The sequence below is a fragment of the Conger conger genome, chromosome 7 (genome assembly GCF_963514075.1).
Source record: "Conger conger chromosome 7, fConCon1.1, whole genome shotgun sequence".
In the NCBI taxonomy this organism is placed as follows: Eukaryota; Metazoa; Chordata; class Actinopteri; order Anguilliformes; family Congridae; genus Conger; species Conger conger.
The window spans coordinates 12,134,409-12,155,977 of record NC_083766.1 but is presented as its reverse complement, the minus strand read 5'-3'; the positions used below and the strand labels follow the sequence as shown (position 1 = coordinate 12,155,977).

General features: G+C 43.6%; 1 protein-coding gene across 3 annotated transcripts; it reads right to left on the bottom strand.

Annotated features, from left to right (window-relative positions):
- Nucleotides 1-7,301: 7,301 nt before the first annotated feature.
- Nucleotides 7,302-21,002, bottom strand: LOC133133029 (cell surface glycoprotein 1-like). Of its 3 annotated transcripts, none has more exons than XM_061248969.1 (10): nucleotides 20,888-21,002; nucleotides 18,516-18,617; nucleotides 17,865-17,984; nucleotides 16,431-16,485; nucleotides 16,243-16,341; nucleotides 15,562-15,653; nucleotides 14,874-14,984; nucleotides 12,037-13,579; nucleotides 10,605-10,874; nucleotides 7,302-9,104 (listed from the first exon to the last, which is right to left on the bottom strand). In XM_061248969.1, exons 1-10 carry the CDS (start codon nucleotides 20,897-20,899, stop codon nucleotides 9,007-9,009), a joined length of 2,502 nt encoding a protein of 833 aa, XP_061104953.1. In that variant the 5' UTR covers nucleotides 20,900-21,002; the 3' UTR covers nucleotides 7,302-9,006. The 3 variants fall into 3 exon arrangements, with proteins under 3 accessions (XP_061104953.1, XP_061104954.1, XP_061104956.1); XM_061248970.1 differs by having other exon boundaries at nucleotides 10,605-10,841; XM_061248972.1 differs by having other exon boundaries at nucleotides 10,605-10,811.
- Between the last annotated feature and the right edge of the window lie 567 nt (nucleotides 21,003-21,569).

Below are 21,569 nucleotides of genomic sequence, written 5' to 3'. Positions count from 1 at the left end.
CATAAAGTCCGGGATCTGTGCTTGATACCATCACAGCTGCACCGGCTGAGATTAAATCCTGGTATTACCATAGCACACAATGACCAATCTTCTACTTTTCTTGTGTATTCTGTGCAGTCGCCGAGGAAACAACAAACCTGCTCCTCCTGAAACCAGCATTTTTATTCTTATGCTATTTACAGTTATATATAACATTCTCGAATAGAGTTATAGATGTATGTAAAAGAAAAAAAGAAAAGACTAAATATGATTGATTAGCAAGCCTAATTTTGAGGTTACGTGAAAGGGATATGTTTTTGGTTTGCTGAACAAGCAGGAAAACATCAATTCAAAAAGTGGTTTCAAAAAAGCACGTTTTCCAGACTCAGTAAGGTTTCTGCAATACATCTGGTGAACATCGTCTACACCATATGGATTATATACGACCCAAAATAAATGTTGTGATGTCTTTCATGTAGTCATATAAGATGAAAAACAGTTTTTGCATCTTGTGTGACTACATGAAGGGTTAAAGACACAGTGACGCACACCCAGTGAACCTTAGCAGGAGGAGGCAAATGCATTTCCTCCTCTGTAAACTGAAAGGAATTCACGCCATTTCACTAATTTCCCTGGCTCGCTGTGCACCTTGAGTGCAGCCAACATAGCTCCCACCCAGCTGCCCATCTAAAAGGCAGGGCTTCACGAGCACATGGGACAGTAAAAGCAGTGCAGTGAAGCGGATGAGAAAAGCCGACCATTTTGGCTCTATTCTGGGTAGAAAGTGCATCACGCCTCAGTGTCTGGGGTCTTGGCAGGGCCACGCAAGACCAGGCAGGGAGTCCTCTCATAGTTTCCCCTGACCGAGGCCTGGGGTCAGATAGAAGATATCCCTCACTGCCACAGGCCCAGTGTTGGGTTCATGGTGAGTATGACCTCTGACCCTGAATAACGTGTCATCCTGCAACTTTCAACGGGAGCCCAGCCCAGGACCTATATGAAAACAGAGATAAATGCTAACCCATGGTACATGAATACACCATCAGTCAGGAAAATGTCAGTTTGTTGACAAAACATACAGCAGGCTCCAGAATTATTGGCACGCTTAATAAAAATGGAGAAAAAAGGCTGCATATAATAAACAACATGGATAATCTTTTTTATTTTATGATCAAGCACATGGGAAGACTATGTACTTTTACTATGTGCCAAAATGATTGCCACCCCTAACAATTATTATAAATAAAATCAACCAGAGTGAAATTGCCAATACAATTTTACTTAATTTAGTTAATCTCTGTTTAAATGAACTATTCCAATTCCATCACTTCCAAGCATGCAAAATCCCTTTGTTAACCATCAGCATGGGAAAATCCAAAGAATTGTCAATTCAGAAGGTACAGATGGTAGTTCACCATCAAGTCAGGAATGGTCCAAAAATACATAAACGGTTAAACATACCACTAGCACTGTAATGGCAATAATAAAATGTAATAAAACATATGGAATGGGAAGCCCATATCATCCTTACCGACTATAAGGGATATGGAATAAGGCCATAAGCAATCCAAGGATCGCAGTTTAAGAATTTCAGAGATTGGTTGTGTCTTAAAAATCCTAAAATGGCACCTCCATACCAATAAATCACAAAGATAAGTCTTTCAAAATGAGCCATTCAGCTGTTATTGCCACATATCAGCCTTAAGTTATACACCACTGTCCTCTTGCTTTTAAATGCCAAATAATACTCATATGATTATGTACGGACAGCACTCCTAAACGGTACAACCAGGATGGAAGATAAGCATCTCCAGCACTGCAGGACCACAGCTGGTCATCTTTGCCGTACATCTAGGCTAGGCTGGTTCTGAAGGGCCACAGTATCTGCCTCTTTGCATTGCAGTCAGGCATCAGACCAGCAATCATCAAATCTGAGCCTCAAAACCAAACCGGCTCGGTTTTCTTTTCTCCCAGGTAATGTTACGCCTTTCCCCCTCCTCCTGCTGTTACTTCTCTACTGCTTGCGTTCATGACAGTAATTAGCAGAACAATTAGTACTGTCTTCACACCTGACTCCCAGGTAAAGGGAGGGTGGAAAACCAGCAGACCTCAAGGACCATGATTTGATGATCCCTAGACATTCAACTCAGTCGTTAGACCCTCTGAATGATTTTCCAATCAGACCTGGGTCAAACACATAATTGTTTCGGATTCAAATACCTTTCCATGCTTTACGGAGCTTGTCTGGTGTATTGTAAGCGCAGCCGCCTCTAATCCCCGCAAACTGTTTTCAACTTTCTCCTCTCTTCTGGCCCCCCCTCCCCCCCCACCCCCCTCATCACTCACACCTGATGACTTTGTCTCCTTCTTTGAAAAGAAGGTCGATGCTATTCGCAATTCCTTCTCCCAACCCTCCACCCCTGCTGACCCTCCTACCCTCCCCAACTCCCTAACCTCCTTTTCTCCCCTCTCTGATGCCGACACGCTGAAACTCCTTACTTCCCACCGCCCAACCACCTGTCCTCTTGACCCCATCCTCTCTCCCCTCCTACAATCTATATCTGAGGACATTCTCCCTTTTCTCTCCTCTCTAATCAACACCTCCCTCTCTTCCGGCACCATGCCCTCTTCCCTGAAGAGGGCCAGAGTCACTCCCCTCCTCAAAAAACCTACTCTCGATCCCTCTGCCCTGAACAACTACCGGCCTGTCTCTCTTCTTCCCTTTCTCGCTAAAACCCTGGAACGGGCGGTCTGCTCCCAACTGTCCACCTATCTTCTCCACAACAATCTCCATGACCCCAACCAGTCTGGCTTCAAGAGTGGCCACTCCACTGAAACCGCCCTGCTCGCGGTCACTGAGGCACTCCACTCTGCTAAAGCAAAATCCCTCTCCTCTGTCCTCATCTTCCTCGACCTGTCGGCCGCCTTCGATACAGTCAACCATGAGATTCTGCTCTCATCGCTGGCTGGGATGGGTGTCACAGGTTCTGCACTCGCTTGGTTTTCCTCCTACCTCTCTGGTCGCTCCTACCAGGTGACTTGGAGGGGCGCACTCTCCGACCCTCAACCCCTACGAACTGGAGTCCCGCAGGGCTCGGTTCTTGGGCCTCTCCTCTTCTCGCTATACACCATGTCTCTTGGTTCTGTTATCTCTTCCCACGGCTTCTCTTATCACTCCTACGCTGATGACACCCAACTCTTCATTTCCTTCCCCCCTGACACCCAAATCACCACACAGATCTCTGCCTGCTTGGCTGATATCTCTGCATGGATGACTTCCCATCACCTGAAGCTCAACCTTGCCAAAACTGAGCTTCTCTACATCCCTGCTAAGTCCTCTCCGTCAATCGACCTCTCACTGACTGTGGAGGACTTTGTAGTTTCCTCCTCCCGTACGGCAAAGAATCTTGGGGTGACTCTTGATAACTGCCTCTCCCTGGCTCCACAAGTATCCTCCACTGCCAGAACCTGCAGGTTCTTTCTGTTTAATATACGCCGCATCCGTCATCTCCTGACGGAGAAAGCCACCCAGCTCCTAGTCCAGGCGCTCGTCATTTCCCGCCTGGATTACTGCAACTCCCTCCTAGCCGGCCTCCCAGGGTGCGCCATCAAGCCCCTCCAGCTGGTCCAGAATGCTGCAGCCCGCTTGATCACCAGTCAGCCCAGGTCGGCTCATGTTACCCCGCTTCTCATTGGCCTCCACTGGCTTCCTATTGCCGCACGCATCCGATTCAAGGCCCTAGTGTTGGCATTTCAGGCTGCTAAGGGGACTGCCCCACATTACATACAATCCCTGATCACTCCCTACTCCCCAGCTAGACCACTCCGGTCTGCCAGCTCTGGTTGCCTTACGATTCCCTCTCTACGGGCACCTGGCGGTCGAGCTGCACGTTCACGCCTGTTTTCCGTTCTGGTTCCTCAGTGGTGGAATGACTTGCCTACCACTGTCAGGACAGCAGAATCCCTCCCCCTATTTCGACGCAGACTCAAAACACACCTGTTCAAACTCTACCTTAGTCCCCCCTCCTGATTAACCCCGCCCCCCCCTTCTGATACCCCTATCCCTGTCTAACCCCCCCCCGCCCCCCAAAAAAAAAAAAAAAAAAAAAAAATTCCACTTATGATGACGACTATATGTTTAGAACAGCAGTCCAGGTGTATTTTTCTAGTTCTGGATGTGATGCTTTGACTTGTGGTAGAACCTATGCACTTGTAAGTCGCTTTGGATTAAAAGCGTCTGCCAAATGACTAAAATGTAAAAATGTAAATGTAAGCTAAGAAATACTCACAAACCATGTAAACCTCACCTTCTGGTCCTCTTGGTTGGCTCAATTGCACCAGGCAAGATCCAAAGAAAAGCAAAGAAAAATATTTAAATCCAAAACCATTACATATTTGACCTAGGTCTGATCCCAAGATCCCGTGTTGACATCATTGATGTAATATCACTGTGCGATGAACTTGAACGTGAACCCAGGTACCGAATCCAGTCATGATGGAAGTAAGCAGAAATATGCCACTGCTAATATTCATTGGCAGGAGTAAGAGCACAAGGGAAATGTGCATTGGGATCCCAGGCTGCTCTTACAGCAGGAAACCCTTCAGCAGCTGCAGAACTTCAAAGAGCAGAAGGGATTCATTTGCAGTTGGAAAGCATTTCTAGTGACAGTATCGTGAGCCTGACAGGTGACAGCATGAGCGTGTTGAGAGACAAAAGAGAGATGAGGAGGTAGCGTTCACACAGCGATTCCAGCGCTTTCCCTGCGTCCTCCTGCAGTGACTGACTCATTAATATGAATCACATTTTAATTAATAAAAACTATTTACAGTGGCATCCGTAAGTATGCAGACGCCTTCACTTTATTGTGTTGTACACAATATGAAATAAACAAATTGCCATTTTCGCCCATCAATCTACACTCAATAACCTATAATGACAGTGAAAACTTTTTGTACACATTTTTATCAAAAAACTTAAATCTGTCAGATACATAAGTCAGACCCTTTGCTGTAGCACTCCATATTGTGGTCTGTTTGCTTTAATTATCCTTGAGATGTGTCTAGGAGTCCACCTTTGGGAAGAATTTCAAGCACTGTCGGGCGAACACCAGGCAGTGCTCATCACCTGGCTAATACCGTCCCTATAGTGAAGCAAGGTGGTGGCACCATCATGCTATGGGGGTGCTTCTCAGCAGCAGGGACAGGGAGACTGGTCAGAATTGAGGAAAGGATGACTGCAGCCAAATACAAAGAGGTCCTTGAGATGGAGATGGAGATGACCGTTCACAGACGCTCCTCATCCAATCAGACGGAGCTTGAGAGGATCTGCCAGGAAGAATGGGATGAACTGCCCAAATCCAGGTGTGCAAAGCTTGTAGAGACTTACCCAAGAAGACCTGAAGCTTTAATTGTTGCCAAAGGGGCTTCTACCAAGCACTGAATTAAGGGTAAATACATTGAGAGATTTCTGTTTTTGATAGTCTTTTAAAATTTTTTATTGATGGGCAAAAATGGCATTTAAAATTAGATCTACAACACAATAGAGTGTGCAAAAAAGTGAAGGGGTCTGAATACTTTCTGAAGCCACTATATATTCCACCCACCTGGGTGGAATACATAATTACCTTGGATGCGAATACTTTTCTGTGCTGAACTGATCTTGCCAGGTGCAAGTGAGCCAACTAAAAAACCAGAAGGTGGGGTTTGCCCTTTTTGAGAGTGGCTCCAGTACACCAGACAAGCGCAGTAAAAGCGTAGAAAAGTATTTAAAGCCAAATCAATCAACCAACATATTTGACCCAGGTCTGATACCCACACACAAATACCTGCAGGATGTGATGCAGGAAATGCTAAAAGTCTTTCATGGAATAATCTATGGAATATGTTAAAAATGAAGCGATAAATCTATCACTTAATGTGCAGTTTCAAGTACTTCACCTTAAGAAAACTACTTCACTACACTGGACAGGCCCTCATTTCCAGCACAGGTCAAAACCCACAATACCACCCTCAGCATTAACAAAGAATCTCTCGGACCACATTGGAAAGAGAGATGCCGTCACCATGACAACGGTCCTCGACCGCGAGCACAATTCTAAGGCAGTGGAGTAGTGTTTTGATTTCTGGTGGGCCACTTGGAAGTGATTGAAAAGCTTTGATGGATCGCCAAATAAAGGCGGTGAACCCAACAAGTCGCATTAGAACTTCAATTTAAACAGAATGACATTGAATGTTAAATATCACAGCGCTTTCAGATAAATCGCAGATGTTCTAGTCTTTTCATTTTCTTGGATGCATCTGAAGGACATCACTTAGAAAAAAATTAAAATGAAATGAATGGTTCTTTAAATACATTAATAGCTTTGGTGGTCAAAGGGAAAATCTCAACCATTTATGGTCAGGAAAAAGCTTGCTGGTGTTTTGACTCGATCACTCGGCAACATCCTGGATGCATGATGCCCTCTGCTGCACAGCAGGTGAACTTCTCTCAAGGAGATTTTACCAGATCACTTCTCCCCTTTCAAGTCCCTGGTGCTGAGGAGATTTGAAAGGGGTCAGAAGCTCCCGTTAGCTCAGACCATTGAAAATGAGAATGAGCTCTCTGACTCGATGAGAAAGAGGCCACTACCATCTCTCAACAGCAAATAAAATTGTAAATACTGCTCAAGGGGTATAGGGCTAGATTGTATACCCAAACAGCGGAAAATGTTACAGGATACAGCTTAACCCTTTCAGTCCCAAGCCCAATATGAAAAATGGCTCCCAAGGTGTTTTGGCTTTGGTTGAGAAAATTGAGAAAGTTGAGAATTTAGCAGGGCGGCCTGTAGCGTAGTGGTTAAGGTAAATGACTGGGACACGCAAGGTCGCTGGTTCTAATCCCGGTGTAGGCACAATAAGAACCGCACAGCCATTGGGCCCTTGAGAAAGGCCCTTAACCAAGGCCCTTAACCCTGCATTGCTTCAGGAAAGGATTGTCTCCTGCTTAGTCTAATCAACTGTACATCGATCTGGATAAGAGCGTCTGCCAAATGCCAATAATGTAATGTAAAATGGGTTTAATAGGAGCTCAAAACAATAATATGGCAGTCATTTTGATTGGCTGAAAAGATATAAGGTCAAGAGTGCATGGCACTCATGAGATTGAAAGAGTTAAACTACATCAAGAAAAAATCATTTTGCTTGGCAGTAATTTCAAGTACATCACCATCATTTCCTGCACCACATCCTGCTAATCGATTGTATGGTTATTCAAATGTGATTTCCTGGTTGCCATCTTTGAGCAACACTGCTATTAGTGGTTAAAAGAATGAGAAATCAGAAAACATCTTTTCAAATCTTTAATTTCCCTAATTGTTTATCCACTTTATACAGGTGCACACAAATTTCAAGACATCAAACATGCCATCTGTGACCAATTCATAATATTGAAAGGTAATGCTGTATCAGTGAAGAACATGCAATGCTCTACCTTTAATACTAGCAGCTACTGTAGATACAGACGTGAGGTATTTATGAAGAATAATGAACTGCAATATTCCTATAGATGAAAAGATAGACATGAGGTACTTATGAATAAGAAATAATGAACTCTAATATGACTTTTGATGAAGGGATACATGAGGTATTTATGAATCAGAAATAATGAACTCTTACATGACTTTCGATGAAGAGACACAGGTATTAAAAAATTACTGCAATATGACTCGAAGATATCCTTTAGAAAACGAGAACCAGCTTCCTAGCGTGTACAATGACGAGCACATTCTACCCTCAGTCTCCATTTTGACTGCGACAAAAAGATTCACAAACTGTTCACCCTGACATTACAGATCATGTGCATTAAGACTGTAGAGAGACCAGCTCTGGATTCTGTTCCTTGGTGAAATTAGTGTAAACTGGATTCCCAGTGAGCTTATGAAAACACCCCGAGTTCCACTTAAATATGAAATACTAAATATTGTAAAAAGAGGTACAAAAAATTGTAAACTGCAAAAAGAATAAATGTAAGGGTAACACTTCACAATAAGGTTACAAGAATTTGCATGAAATAATGTAGTTGTTAACTATATAACTACTGAAATGTTAAGCTGTTCAGCGTTATGCATTTGCACATCATAAATACATGCCAACAACTAGATTATTTCATGCCGATTCATACTGGAATGAGAAGAGCATTAACAGATACATTAACTGGTTAACTAATTGCATGTTCATCCTATGGTTCGCTAATGTATAAATATTCATGTAACCAATACATCTATTAGGAATTAAGAAATAGATTCCATGTTTAATTAATGCATTCGCAAATCATTCATTCATGTTAACAATTACATTAGTTAATGGCAATTCATGTGACCTTACGGTAAAGTGTTACCAATGTAAGAAAGTCATTTTGTTGGTCAAGGTTCACAGTAATAAGGTGCATTCATGGCTAGTTTGCTCGTTCTTACGGTGAAATTCTCACTCGCCAAAAACTACTAGTCTGTGTAATAAAATTTATCACGGTTTCAATTATAAAAAGTAACAAAAAGATTTTCCAGCTGATGCTACCAATAAGGAGAGGTCATTGGCCAGAGTTCCAGAACATATAAGACACTGATCTAACCAGTGTCAACTGTAAACGGATGTCACTGGCAATGGTTTCCAGCAAAGACTATGTAAAAATGTCTAGCTGAGTTCCCAGTAGAAAACAGTAGAAAATTACCATTGCGGCCAGCATGCAGATTAAATGGGTAATGTGCTCCAAACGAAATGTACTGTCTGAGGTGGCACCAAAATGGTGGAATAATGCTTGGAATAATGGCCCATATGCTTGATCCCTTTAAACATGGTGGCGAGCGCTCGGCTCCTCCAGACTAACAGACAAGGTAGGAAAGAGTAAATGTGTGCACACAGGTATTCACAGTAACTAAAGGAAACAATAAAAGCAGCGTAACGCAGGTGCAGCATAAGAAATAATGTACTGCCATGGGATATAAATGGTGGGGTGGGCCCATCTCCCTTCCTTCTACTCATTCCTCTAAGCGTTCAGCCACGGGTGCTGTAAAGGTCAGCGTCTTCAGGGCTGGCCTGTCCATGGTCCATCAGTGTAGGGTCAGGGGTGAAGCCAAGCTTCCTCGAGATGCCTGTACACGGAGAACACAGTGAGAAGACAATAGCATCAGTCAGGAAGAACTGTTCTCTTCAACTGGCACATTTCTGCATTGTAGGCTACTCTCACACTAAAAAATGACCAACTTATCAAGTTTTGTCTTGTAATAAGACTCTCTCAAGGAGAAAGTATTAGCTTAGTTTCAAGTTACTTGACAATTCAAGTGAAAATTTCTTACCCCATTAGCAAATCTTGGAATGAGGCAAACTGTCTTATTTTGTCTTGTTTAGCAAAAAAAAAAAGTCAAATAAATGTAAAACTAAAATACTTTGGTTTTGGCAGTGCAGTAAACCTGCTTTAACCAAATGCATATTGTTAACGGATTTTCAAAAACTGGTGTTCTGAAACGCGGGAGTCAAACTTGCTATTACGCTACAGATAATTGGCTGTGTATGTTTCACTTCTATATGCACATTACCAGGAAGAAATCCAAGGATTTTTGAATGAGCATCATCATTAAATGCCTATATTAACCATTACCCTCACACATGTCACCTGTGTCATGACAAACAATACAAATAAAAAAATGTAATATTTAAATTATGAAGCTCAAACATGCTTTAAGTAATGGATGGTTTCTCTATACATTAACCATGTAGACCGTAGGCAAACTATGTGCTGCAAAACTTCTCATTTCCACTCTAAGACACCCAATAAGGATGAGCCGGCTTTATGCTGCCAAGCAGTGATGTACACATTCAAATAATCTTCTATTCAGTCTACTCTACAGGGGGGATCTCACTGCATCAGAAGAGGAGAAGACTGGATTTAAGAATGGCAAGCGTTTTTGCATGCCGAGAATATTTATGTGCAACCAGAATGTATATGGGGAAAGCTAGAGATTTACTACTATGAATCTAAACGCATAAGCTTAACATAATTTTACAGTCTTTAAAAATATGAATCTGAATGATAAATCGGTGTCAGGGCCAGCCTGTGAGTCTGTCGGGCCCTAGGCAAGATCATGAGAATGGCCCTTGAAAAAATAATAAATAAGAATAATAAATAAAAAAATCATGCCAGGGCCCTAGGCGGTTGCCTGTATGGGCTAATGGCTGGGCTGATTGACTGGTGTGCACATCTATAGATCTGTTTCTGAAGAGTTTCCCTCTTATGGTTTTTTTGTTGAAGGACACCATGAATATAAGAACATGGTGGTATAGTTGCTAACCTTGCACTTCAAACAGAAATAACATTGAAAGCGTAGTCAGCATTCCAGCTCATCCTTGAGTAAACACAGCCCTAAGTAATGCGTTTATGCAAAGCTAATGGATAAAACATCAAACATGATTATATCCACTGCCATCTGTGACACCCGAAATAAAAATTGTTTAACCAACATCGGAGAACGAGTATGTTCAGGAAATGAGCTGAAATATTCATATAGAAAAATCCTTTGACATTTGGCATATTTAAGGAGACTGTGTGAGGAGATGCGGGTGCTTAATGGCTGGGTCTCCTGACTGTGTCTTACCCGTGACTGGCTCCAGGGAGGTGGAATCGGCAGGCAAGAGGGAAGGATCCTCAGGGGACTGCAGGGGTGCTTCTCCAGCAAGAGGAAGGGGTGGAGGTGCCACCTCCTCTACGGTGGCAGGAGCAGGAGGGGTGGTCTCTGCTGAAGGGGCCGTCTCTGCTGAAGGGGCCGTGGCCTCCTCTGCAGGGGGAGAGGGTGTGGTTTCCTCTGCAGAGAGAGCAGGCTGGTGTAAGTCCTCTGCAGGGGCAGGGGGTAGAGGAATTGTTGCGTCTATAGAAGATGGTAGGGGAATAAGTCTAATGAAATATATTTTTGTACAAAAACATAACAGTCAAAATGTATACTTATTTGAATGTGAACGCATGTCTGCAACGATTATCCAGTACAGAGATAGGACTATCTTGACTCTTGGAAGGATGGTCTCAGATGGGTCAGCTTTCACTATCTACATCTGCACTTTCACAGCACCCATTACCCATATCTGCAGAGATTATTAAAACCCATCTCTCTGTGGAGTGCCAAAACGGTGGCCATACACATTAAAAGCAAATGATAGCGTCAGAAAGCCTTCCAACAACACCCGGCACATCGTTTCTCCCCCACGCCAGACTCTGCAGCACCAAGTTCCGCCCCGTATTCAGGAAACGGCTACACTGACGTTGATTTAAAAAGTAACCTTGGAACATAATTTAAGCATTTAATCCAAATAAGCTCGACCAAAACAAGTGTGACAGTGCTCCTTTAAGAAAGTTCATTCTACGTGGACAACTGTTTTCAAAGCATGTCTGCTCCAGAAAAATAGCCAGAGATCTAGTGGACTGGCCACACCAGCTGCCGATGGAAGGAGGCTTTGAGCGGAGGGAGTGGGCCTGCAACGTACCTTCTGGTATTGAGCATCTCCTCTCCAGATCTCCCTTCTAAAAAGCCAGATCTGACAGCAGTAAGCTTTTTTCCTTGTCTTGTACAGCGGGTATTTTCATTGTAACGAATAACTACTTCGTATTGTGTCATTGTTATGGCCTTAATTTTATGCCGCTGTTCAGTATTACATTTGCATTTAAAATTGTGTACTTCTATGTCAATTGGGAAATGTGCCTCATGGCTGAATGCTGCAAATACCAGAAACACTGAGACAAGCCAATACTATGCATCTACCCGGGCTGCAGTAATTCATCCAAGTCCATCACAGTCCGAATAGCAACTACACTTGACCTCATGCTAATAAAGATATCCCTCCTCTGTCGCCATATTCTCTAACCAGAGCCTAAGTTCATACAAGCCACCTCCACCAGCATAATTTTTAATGTGGAGGTGTTTCCCTCTGCTGTATATAGACAGCAGAGTATAAATACAGTTATGGATGTCTTGTGTTTGAGGACATGTTGCCTTGCAGTACTGTCGTTACTCAGATGTGGGCTACTGTAAGATATACCTGTGGAGGGGTTTCCAGGAGTTAGAGGGGCATCGTCAGGCTGTGGCTCTGGTGATGCAGGCTCCTCTACTGGAGCAAGTGCCACCTCTGTGACGGTCTCCATTTGAGGGGCAGATTCAGTGACAGGTTCTTGGGCAGGTTCAGGGGTAGGTTCGGCAATGGGCTCGGGGGCAGGTTCAGGGGCAAGTTCGGCGACAGGTTCAGGGGTAGGTTCAGGGGCAGATTCAGCAATAGGTTCAGGGGCAGATTCAGCAAAAGGCTCAGATGCAGGTTCAGGGGCAGGTTCGGCGACATGTTCAGGGGCAGGTGCAGGTTCAGTGAGTGGCTCAGGTGCAGAATCAGGGGCAGGTTCGGGGACAGATTCAGGGGCAGGGGCAGGTTCTGTTACAGGTTCATGGGTAGGTTCAGTGACTGGCTCGGTGGCAGGTTCGGTGACAGGTTCAGGGGCAGGTGCAGGTTCAGTGAGTGGCTCAGGTGCAGAATCAGGGACAGGTTCAGTGACAGATTCAGGGGCAGGAGCAGGTTCAGTGACTGGCTCAGGTTCAGGGGCAGGGGCAGGTTCAGTGACTGGCTCAGGTGTCGGTTCAGGGACAGGTTCAGGGGCAAGTTCAGTGACTGGCTCAGGCGCAGGTTCGGCGACAGGTTCAGGGGCAGGGGCAGGTTCAGTTACTGGCTCAGGTGCATGTTCAGGGGCAGGTTCGGTGACAGGTTCAGGGGCAGGTTCGGTGACAGGTTCAGGGGCAGGTTCGGTGACAGGTTCAGGGGCAGGTTCAGTGACTGGCTCAGGTGCAGGTTCAGTGACTGGTTCAGGGGCAGGTTCAGGGGCAGGTTCAGCAACAGGCTCAGGGGCAGCTTCAGGGGCAGGTTCGGCGACAGATTCAGGGGCAGGTTCAGGGGCAGGGGCAGGTTCAGTTACTGGCTCAGGTGCAGGTTCAGGGGCAGGTTCAGTGGCAGATTCAGGGGCAGATTCAGGGGCAGGTTCAGGGGCAGGTTCAGGGGCAGGCTCAGGGGCAGGTTCAGTGGCAGGCTCAGGGGCAGGTTCGGCGACAGATTCAGGGGCAGGTTCAGGGGTAGGTTCAGGGGCAGGCTCAGGGGCAGGCTCAGGGGCAGGCTCAGTGACTGGCTCAGGTGCAGGTTCAGGGGCAGGTTCAGGGGCAGGTTCGGCGACAGTTTCAGGGGCAGGTTCAGGGGTAGGTTCAGCGACAGGTTCAGGGGCAGGTTCAGAGGCAGGCGGCGGAACAGACTCCTCTGTGGACACTGCCTCAGGTGGAGATGTGGGTGCAGACTCTACAACGGTGGCCAGTTCAGGTTTAGGGGCAGGAGGAAGAACAGGCTCTTCTGCAGGGGACAGGTCCTCTGCAGGCGCTGGGGCAGCAGGGATAACAGCAGCCTCAGCTTCTGCAGCAGGGAGCGGAGGAGTTTCTTCTGAGGGAGGCAGAGATAAGGGCTCATCTACAGGGGGCAGGGCTGGATCGGTCAGCTCCACCTCAGGAAGAGGCTTTGCAGACGACACCTCAGGTTCAGGGACTGGGGCTGATACTGCCTACAGGGGAGAGAGAGAGGTTAAGAACGAGATCCAAGCTGCATACAATTCAGTAACAATTAAACCATTAAAGTAAGTTACCAAACCTAGCAGACTCTGAAAAAGCAGGAAGGCATCTTTGAATATTGACATGGTTAACCGTTCTATAAAGTCTGTTGACTTGTGTGCCAGTTTTAGGGAGAACTGACCATGTAAACAATTGGTTAAGTTGAAAACAAATGACTGTAAATGAACATGGGACACAATCACTGACTGTACAGTTCATCCAAATTTGTCAGCTGACTGACTGCAGGCTACTGGACTGGCGTCCACGCACAAAGGCGCTAAATAAATCAACATTTTAGCCTTACGCGGCATCTGTTTAAGTACTGTAAATTCTTTTTGATAGTGCTTTAATTTGATTTCATGGTTTTATGTTATTTGTTTGTCTATTTGTGCTTAAAGTTCATTGAGACATTGAATGTGATTAGTTACCCTGATATAGTAGGTTACTAACCCACGGAGCGTTCACCTACAGTATAAAACCCTGGTGTAGTTTGATGATCTCCTGTTTGTACCGAACGAGAGCTACCTACTGTAGAGGTTGATCATTTACTTCTTTGTCTTGTTATACCTAGAGATCTAAAACCCGTAGTGGTTAAGAGTAATTAATTTAGTTTAGTGAATATTGTGTGGTGTGCATCTTAATAGGAATGATTCATGTTGGTTGTCCTGTATCTACTTGCTTTGTACAGACTGGCTCTACTGACTTGAATGTACTGTATGTTGCCTGCCATACACATAAACTACAGGTGACAATAATTTCTGCAGAGGTCTTCCTAATGTGTAACATTAAGTATTTTTTGCTAACTTAACAAAATTCAATGATGCTAATTAGCCTTTTAAAACATTTTGTAACTGTTGTATTTGTAAAAGAAATAAAATATGCTTCAACTGAAAACAAATGATAAAACTGATTTACAGACCAGTCAAAATTTCCAGTAGACAAATTTCCAGTCGGTGTCAAAGCACATCATTTACAATTCACTCGCAAATTGAGGTTTATTCCTCAGCCAGTTGTGCTGGAGAATATCCAAAAGCAGCTTTTAAAATGCCAGAGAGAACATGGGGATTAAATGAGGGGAACCGACCATGGTTAGTGGAGACTAAATTAACACAGTAATGAGCATGAGACAGATGCCTGCAACGCACGACAACATCTGACAGCCATGCAGTAGCAGAGCTCGGACATTGCCTCTTTGTAAGCGGATTTAGACTGGGCTCTAATGGGGGGTTGTGTGCCTTGAGTCCGTACCTCAGGAGTGCTTGAGGGGGCAATGGCATCTTTGGCTGGGCTGGGTCTCCATAGGGAGGCGACACTTGAACTGGTCCACTTTGTGGCTGCGTACGTCTTCTTTCCTGTCACCTGAGAGTGGAAAAAGGGAAGTGTGTCAGCACCACAAAAAAGAGGCACGGTTCAACAGACACAGGCAGATAGCAGGATTGAAAATAACTCAAACTTTAATGAAGAACAAATATTCAAATATAGATGAATAATGGTAAAACCTGAAAAGGCATGCACTGATGTTTGCAATTAAGCAAAAAATTCAACTATAAGTATTTACAACTAAAGCCACCATTTACAACTTCCAATATGTTTTTAACAGGTTACTGGTCTGCTACAGAGATAAGGGGCAAGTGTCTATCTCATCCAATCATGAGTGTGAGAACTACTCAATGAGTCACTTATAGACAGATTGTCAATGGAACTAAAATAAATCTTTTATTGACCCTCTAGTCTGTAAAAAAAAATAAATAAATTTGCATTTAGTGCTTTACTGATGTTGAACTTAAACGTGCTGGGTTTAGGAATGCCAGGTCTGTCACATAACGATGGAGAATGTGCTTACTTTCTGCATCCAAGATAACCGAATGTTATATAATGAGACTATGCGCAAAAGCGTGTTGTTGTTGAGAAGAGGGCATGAGAAGAGAGTGGTTACCTTCAGCAGCCCCACCGTCTGTGTAGGGTAGCACACGGCTGTCCCCACGGTCGCCAAACCCAGAGGCACTCCTATCCTTTTCAGGCGCGGCCCTGTACATTCACAATGGAATTTATTTACCCAAAGTGACTTATAGTTTATTTGACTAAGCAGGGGACAATCTCCCCTGGAGCAATGAGGGGTTAAGGGTCTTGCTCAAGGGCCCAACAGCTGTGCAGATCTTATTGTGGCTAGAATATAAGCCACAGGCTACATATCAAATGGCTGTTAGGGATTATTGACATAGGCTTTCACGTAGTGCTTATGAAAGTGCCGTGTACTGCTTTTCATGGAGTTATACACCAGATATGAAAGAATGTTGCAGAAGTGAGAATGATCTCAAGGATCCTCTTCACACTTGTCCCTGTGCTCGATCTGCACTTCGTTGTACATCGCTATGGATAAGAGCATCTGCTAAATACCTGTAATGTAATGTCATGTGTGCACGTAAGAATGTGACTTAAACAGTCACAAACTTGCCGATTCAGGGAACAGCTTTGACGACATTGAACTCCAGAGGCAACATGACCATGCTTGCGGAACAGTTCTTATAACGTTAGCATTGCTACTTGTCTTAGCAGAATACTAGGCACTCATCAACATGCACAAAACTACCATGCTTAATCAATGAATGAAACTCACCTTTTCTTGCCAGAATCAGACCAGCCAATCCTGACACTGAGATGACGCCAACCCTTGGAAGGAAGCCAGGTGGTGGGTCTCTGAGAAAGTTATAGGTACCTAGGAGAAAGGATTATTGAGGAAGGTCAAACATTTGGTGCAGACATGCACCCTTGTAGTACATATTCCTATATTTTGCCATGGCTTACCCCGTCCTGCCTGATAAACACTCACAACCCCGACCTTGACAGCTGTGCAGGCTCCCTGTGACAGAAAACACCAAAAATGAGAACAGAATTAAAATCTAGAAATCTGCTTTTGTTTTGTTGTAGTCCCATATGGCAAAGGTATAATTGTTTTCCACACTTATTTTTTTATTTTGTTAATGACAAAGTATGGGCTGACAACCCAAAAATGTTGGGCTACCAGACCAGGGTCAAATACATAACTTTTCTATGCATTACTGAGCTTGTTTGGTGTATGGGAACCTATGAAATACTCTCAAACAGAGCAAAGCCCACATTCAGGACCTCTTGGTTGGCTGAATTTCACCAGGCAAGATCAATCGAGCACAGAAAAGTACTTGAACCCAAAGCAATTACATATTTGACCCAGGTCCTGTCACTACATTTGAGAAACAAATCAGCAGGCCCTTGCTCCTAGTGTAAACTCCAGTTCAGTTCCCTTACTCATCATGGACTCAAATTAAGCTCTTTATGATGCAAGGTTGAGTCAGTACTGGGAGACATGGAGAGCACAGAAGCACTTAAGTCTTTATTAGTTTAGTGATCCTTTCTCTGTTGACAAATAGAATTGTTGCAGCTCTCCCAATCCTGTTAATTAGGTCAAAAGGCTCCTCAATCAGTTTAATTGGGCATAAATCCCTTAGACCCTGAACAAACAATGATCTTGAGCAGTAATTATCTTATTTTAGTGTACAACAGCACAACCATATAGTACCAGTACCAACTTGCATTTTTATTTTTTTTCTGCACTTGTAAAGTCTTCAAAACCTTTATATTCCTGTATCTGTAAACAGTTACATTTTCTGATTACCCCTACTTGTGTATCCAAATAATTATTCTGGCAATATGCAAGTGGTGTTCTGCACATGCAAAGGTACCAGTAATTGTGAAATATGAAATGCTTACTATAAAAGACATACGGACACGTCTTGAATCATGAATCTTTCCTGAGGAAATTTAACTTGAGTTTCATCACTGGACCCCATTTACTACTGAAGAATACATACCAAACAGGAAAGACCAGCTTAAGAGCATTCAAATGAAACAAAGCTGTTTGACCTTACCATATGCTTTTCTTATACTTTTTGTGAAAATAAACTGAAATTGTAAAGTGCTCAAAAAACTCTAGTGCTTGTACAGCACACCTACTGCCTGAGACACAGCGGCGAGCCAATTATGCTGCTCCACAAGAGCCGGCCAAACTCGGCTCTGGCAGGACTGGGAATCAAACCCTGGTCCTCAGTGTGCAACTGTAACAGACTAATGCCTGCATCGAGGTCCATTACTTTAGCCTACACCTATTCTGTCAATATTGTCATTCGTTATTTCTATGTGCATTCATTCTGTAAAAAGTGTGGGTTAGGGTTAGGGTTAGGACTGAAATATAACTACTACTACCTTAACAGCCCGGACGTACGGCTGCAGTCCCACCCGCACCAGACCGAAGCCCCTCTGCAGGAGGCCTGGCTGCTCCTCAACATAACGGAGCTGCCGGGCGGGGGGTGCGTATATGGACAGCTGGAGGAGGAGGAGAGAGAGAGAGAGAGAGAGAGAGAGAGAGAGAGAGAGAGAGAGAGAGAGAGAGGAGGGAGGGAGAACCCCGATTAGTCTTCAAAATTAAGATGCCCAAAACAAGCAAAGTTAACCCGATTTTCACTTTTAAAAAGGCTGGTGACCAGGGTCACCCCCAATCCCATCCAGATAAAATAAGATACAGATACAGAAAGGGGAAAATTCTTAACTTTGATTTAGAAGTAAGCAAGCAGTACACACTGTCTTTGCCAACCCAGTTCGGAGAGTGTGGTCGCTGAACCAAACTGCGCTTGCTAAGAATTACTCTCACTTTTAGTTTGTTAGTCAAAGTTAAGGGAAAATGTAGATTCAATCAGATGTATTTTTTTTTTTCCTAACTCAATTTCTATGGTGTTCATTAATCAAGGTTAATGTTGTCAACCCTCTCAGAGACTCATTAATCAGGCTATTAAAATTTGTCCAAGTTCTGTTCAATCAGTGCAATAATTATCATGATTGTTCTCTCCCAGCATGCACCTCTTCCCGAGTGAGCAGTTCCTCAGTCTTCTCTTCACTTAAGGCATAGACACGAACGGACGCTAATCCCAGGGCTGCCGGGACAGAAACCAGCTTCACCACCTGTGTACACGCGCAGACAAACAGACACAACATAAGTAAAACATACAAGTTAATTGCCTCCAAATTTGCCTCCATCATAGTGAAAAGCAGTATTTGTACAGAAATCTGAAATGTCTCAAGCACAGCCCCCCTTGTTAATGCAGATATGTAAATCACGATACTGGTATAGTTTTAATGATATCAGTATTAGCATATGCAGTGCTCTTAAATTATTGCTGTGGTACTGATTACCATAATTATTACCATCAATTATTGCTATTGCTTAAAATAATAGTGCAGAGTGCCTTCTCTGCTGATGCCCCATCAGGACTGTACAGCCATCTTCAGCTCTTGCTTGATTTGGGGGCTAGTTGTAGTATTCTCTTCAGCATATGAAGCGCATGTTCCACTGGATTCAGATCAGGTGAATGCCTTGGCTAGTCAAGAATGTTCCAAGGTTTTGGCTTTGAACTCATTTAGTACTATGTTTGAGATCATTGTCTTGCTGTAGAATGGAACCCAATCCAATGAGTTTGGAGGTATTTTCTTGAACTTGAGCAGGTGAAATTCTTCGGTACACTTCAGAATTAATTCTGCCGCTGCCATCTGCAGTTACGTTATTAATGAATACCAGTTTGCCAGCACCTGAGGCAGCCATACATGCCCAAACCATAACATCCCCACCACCATGTTTCACAGATCAGGGGGGTTGCTTTGGATCTTTTGGACCCAAACTTTGCTTCACTATCACTCTGATACAATTGAATCTTGGTATCCTTTGTTCATAATACCTTTTCCCAGAACTATGCAGGCCCTTTTATGTACTTCTTAGCAACCTGTAACCTTCTTAGCATCCTGTTTTTGCAACTTACTAGTGGTTTGCATCTTGCAGTGTAGCCTCCGTAGTTCTGTTCGGCAAGTATTCTGCAGACAGTAGCCACTATCACATCCACACCTGCCTCCTGGAGAGTTTTTTCTGATCTGTTGGTGGGGTTTCGGGGTTTGGGGGTTTTTCTTCAATATGGTGAGAATTATTTAGTCTATGGTCTTCCTTGGTCTACCTGGTTGCAATCATTAAACTCACCAGTCTTCATCTTTTTTAATGATGCTCCAGGAAGGTGATTTTGGGAAGTCTTAGATGTGGTCTATATCTCGGATGGTTTCTTTCGTATTTCTCAGTCTCATAATGGCTTCCTTGACTTTGGCACAACTCTGGTCCTCATGTTGAAAAACACCAATAACAAAGGCAATAAAAAGCCTATCATCCAGACTAGACACTGAAAGCGATCTTATAGCTGCAATAAGGAAGCGACTAAGCAGACCTGACTGATCAGAAACACCCGTGAAGCAATTTTTCCGAAACATGGTGCCATGAAATAGGGGGCTATAAAAAATGCTGCAATTTCTAAATGGTGAGACCATTTGAATGCATAAAAATATCCTGCAATAAAAGTTGACAATATGCACTTTAACCAGATGTGAGTTGTTTGATCACAAATCTAAACTTTTGCAAAACAGAGCCAAATAAAACAAAAAAAAGGGGGGGGGATCTCTGTCCCAAACATTATGCCACAATATTTTTGCACAAAAAAGACTGGTAACACAAATTAGTCACACCCATCACTGCACTAAAGAAAACACAAACATAAGGAGTACAGGAACCCTACAAAAATCAGTCAAAACAAAAAAGAAACATTCACACATTTTCTTGGGCAGTACAATGTCAGGACTTTTACTTTCTGATCCCTAGACTTTCCACCTCTGCATATGGGGCGTTAACAAGAACAAAGGCTCTGTTCGTCGCTGACGACACCGACCTTGGGCGCCGTCTGAGGCATAATTAATGAGCTAGATCGCTAATATTCGGTGACATTTTCTATTTCTTGTGACTAATAAGTAACATCCAACTTGTTGGAATATTAAATTTTCGTTGGATTTATACAGCTAGTTTTAAGCGGACAATTGATATCTAAACACGGCAGCTATGTTATCTAAACGGCTGACATACAACGTCCTTTGAATTGTCCTTTAAATAGGTCCTAACTTCTGCAGTGCATGGAGGAAATATCACGTTGTCCCTTTCTTGCAAGCTAGGAAACTACGTGAAGTTCACGCCCGAACAATTTAAGAAGAATGATTGAAATGCGGGTAACGTTTCTTCCAAGTATTTCCGTATATCTCATGCGAATGTATGGCATCTAAATCCTACGTTCCAATGACATAGAAATCCTGGCCGTAACTCACACCACAGATGCATGTATAAATAATGTTTTCACGAATACAACACTCACCTTGGCTGCCATAGCAGACCCTCCCACCTAGCTCTGCCTACGGATGGGAAGCAAGGCCCAAAATTGCTTAGCGTTGCCGGAAAACGCGTTCGGCAGCCGCCCTAAGAACTGCCTGAACCTCTTGAAAGGGGTAAAGCATAGCTGCCAACGCTCACGCTTTCGGCGTGAGACACACGCATTTGCCTGTTTTCACATGCACATGCAAATGCGTGTGTCTCACGCCGAAAGCGTGAGAGTTGGCAGCTATGGGTAAAGGCTATTTTTTATGGAGTCTATAGGTAAAGGTCGTTATTATATCCGCCTGCGATCCTCCCGCAATTGTTTGGACAAGATATAAGTGTCTTGGATGACAAAAACATGTGAAGATATATATAAACATCCAATTTTTTTATTGAACATAGTATTATCATTCTTGAGATTAAAACCAGAGGTTTATGCCCCCCAGTGTGGACAAATGAATTCCCAGATGTCAGGAGGATATTCCTGATGATTTTGGATAAATCAAAATAATTTTTTATTTATGTACAGATTTAATCTATGAGTTAAATTACATTTGTTTTCATAAAGAAACTAAAAATGCGTGGAAACTTGTGTGGAAAGACTCAGTGACTCAATACAGACAACAAACTCATCTTCAAAAGAATCCTGTCTAGACAGAAATGTAGGCGTCGTACAAGAAAAT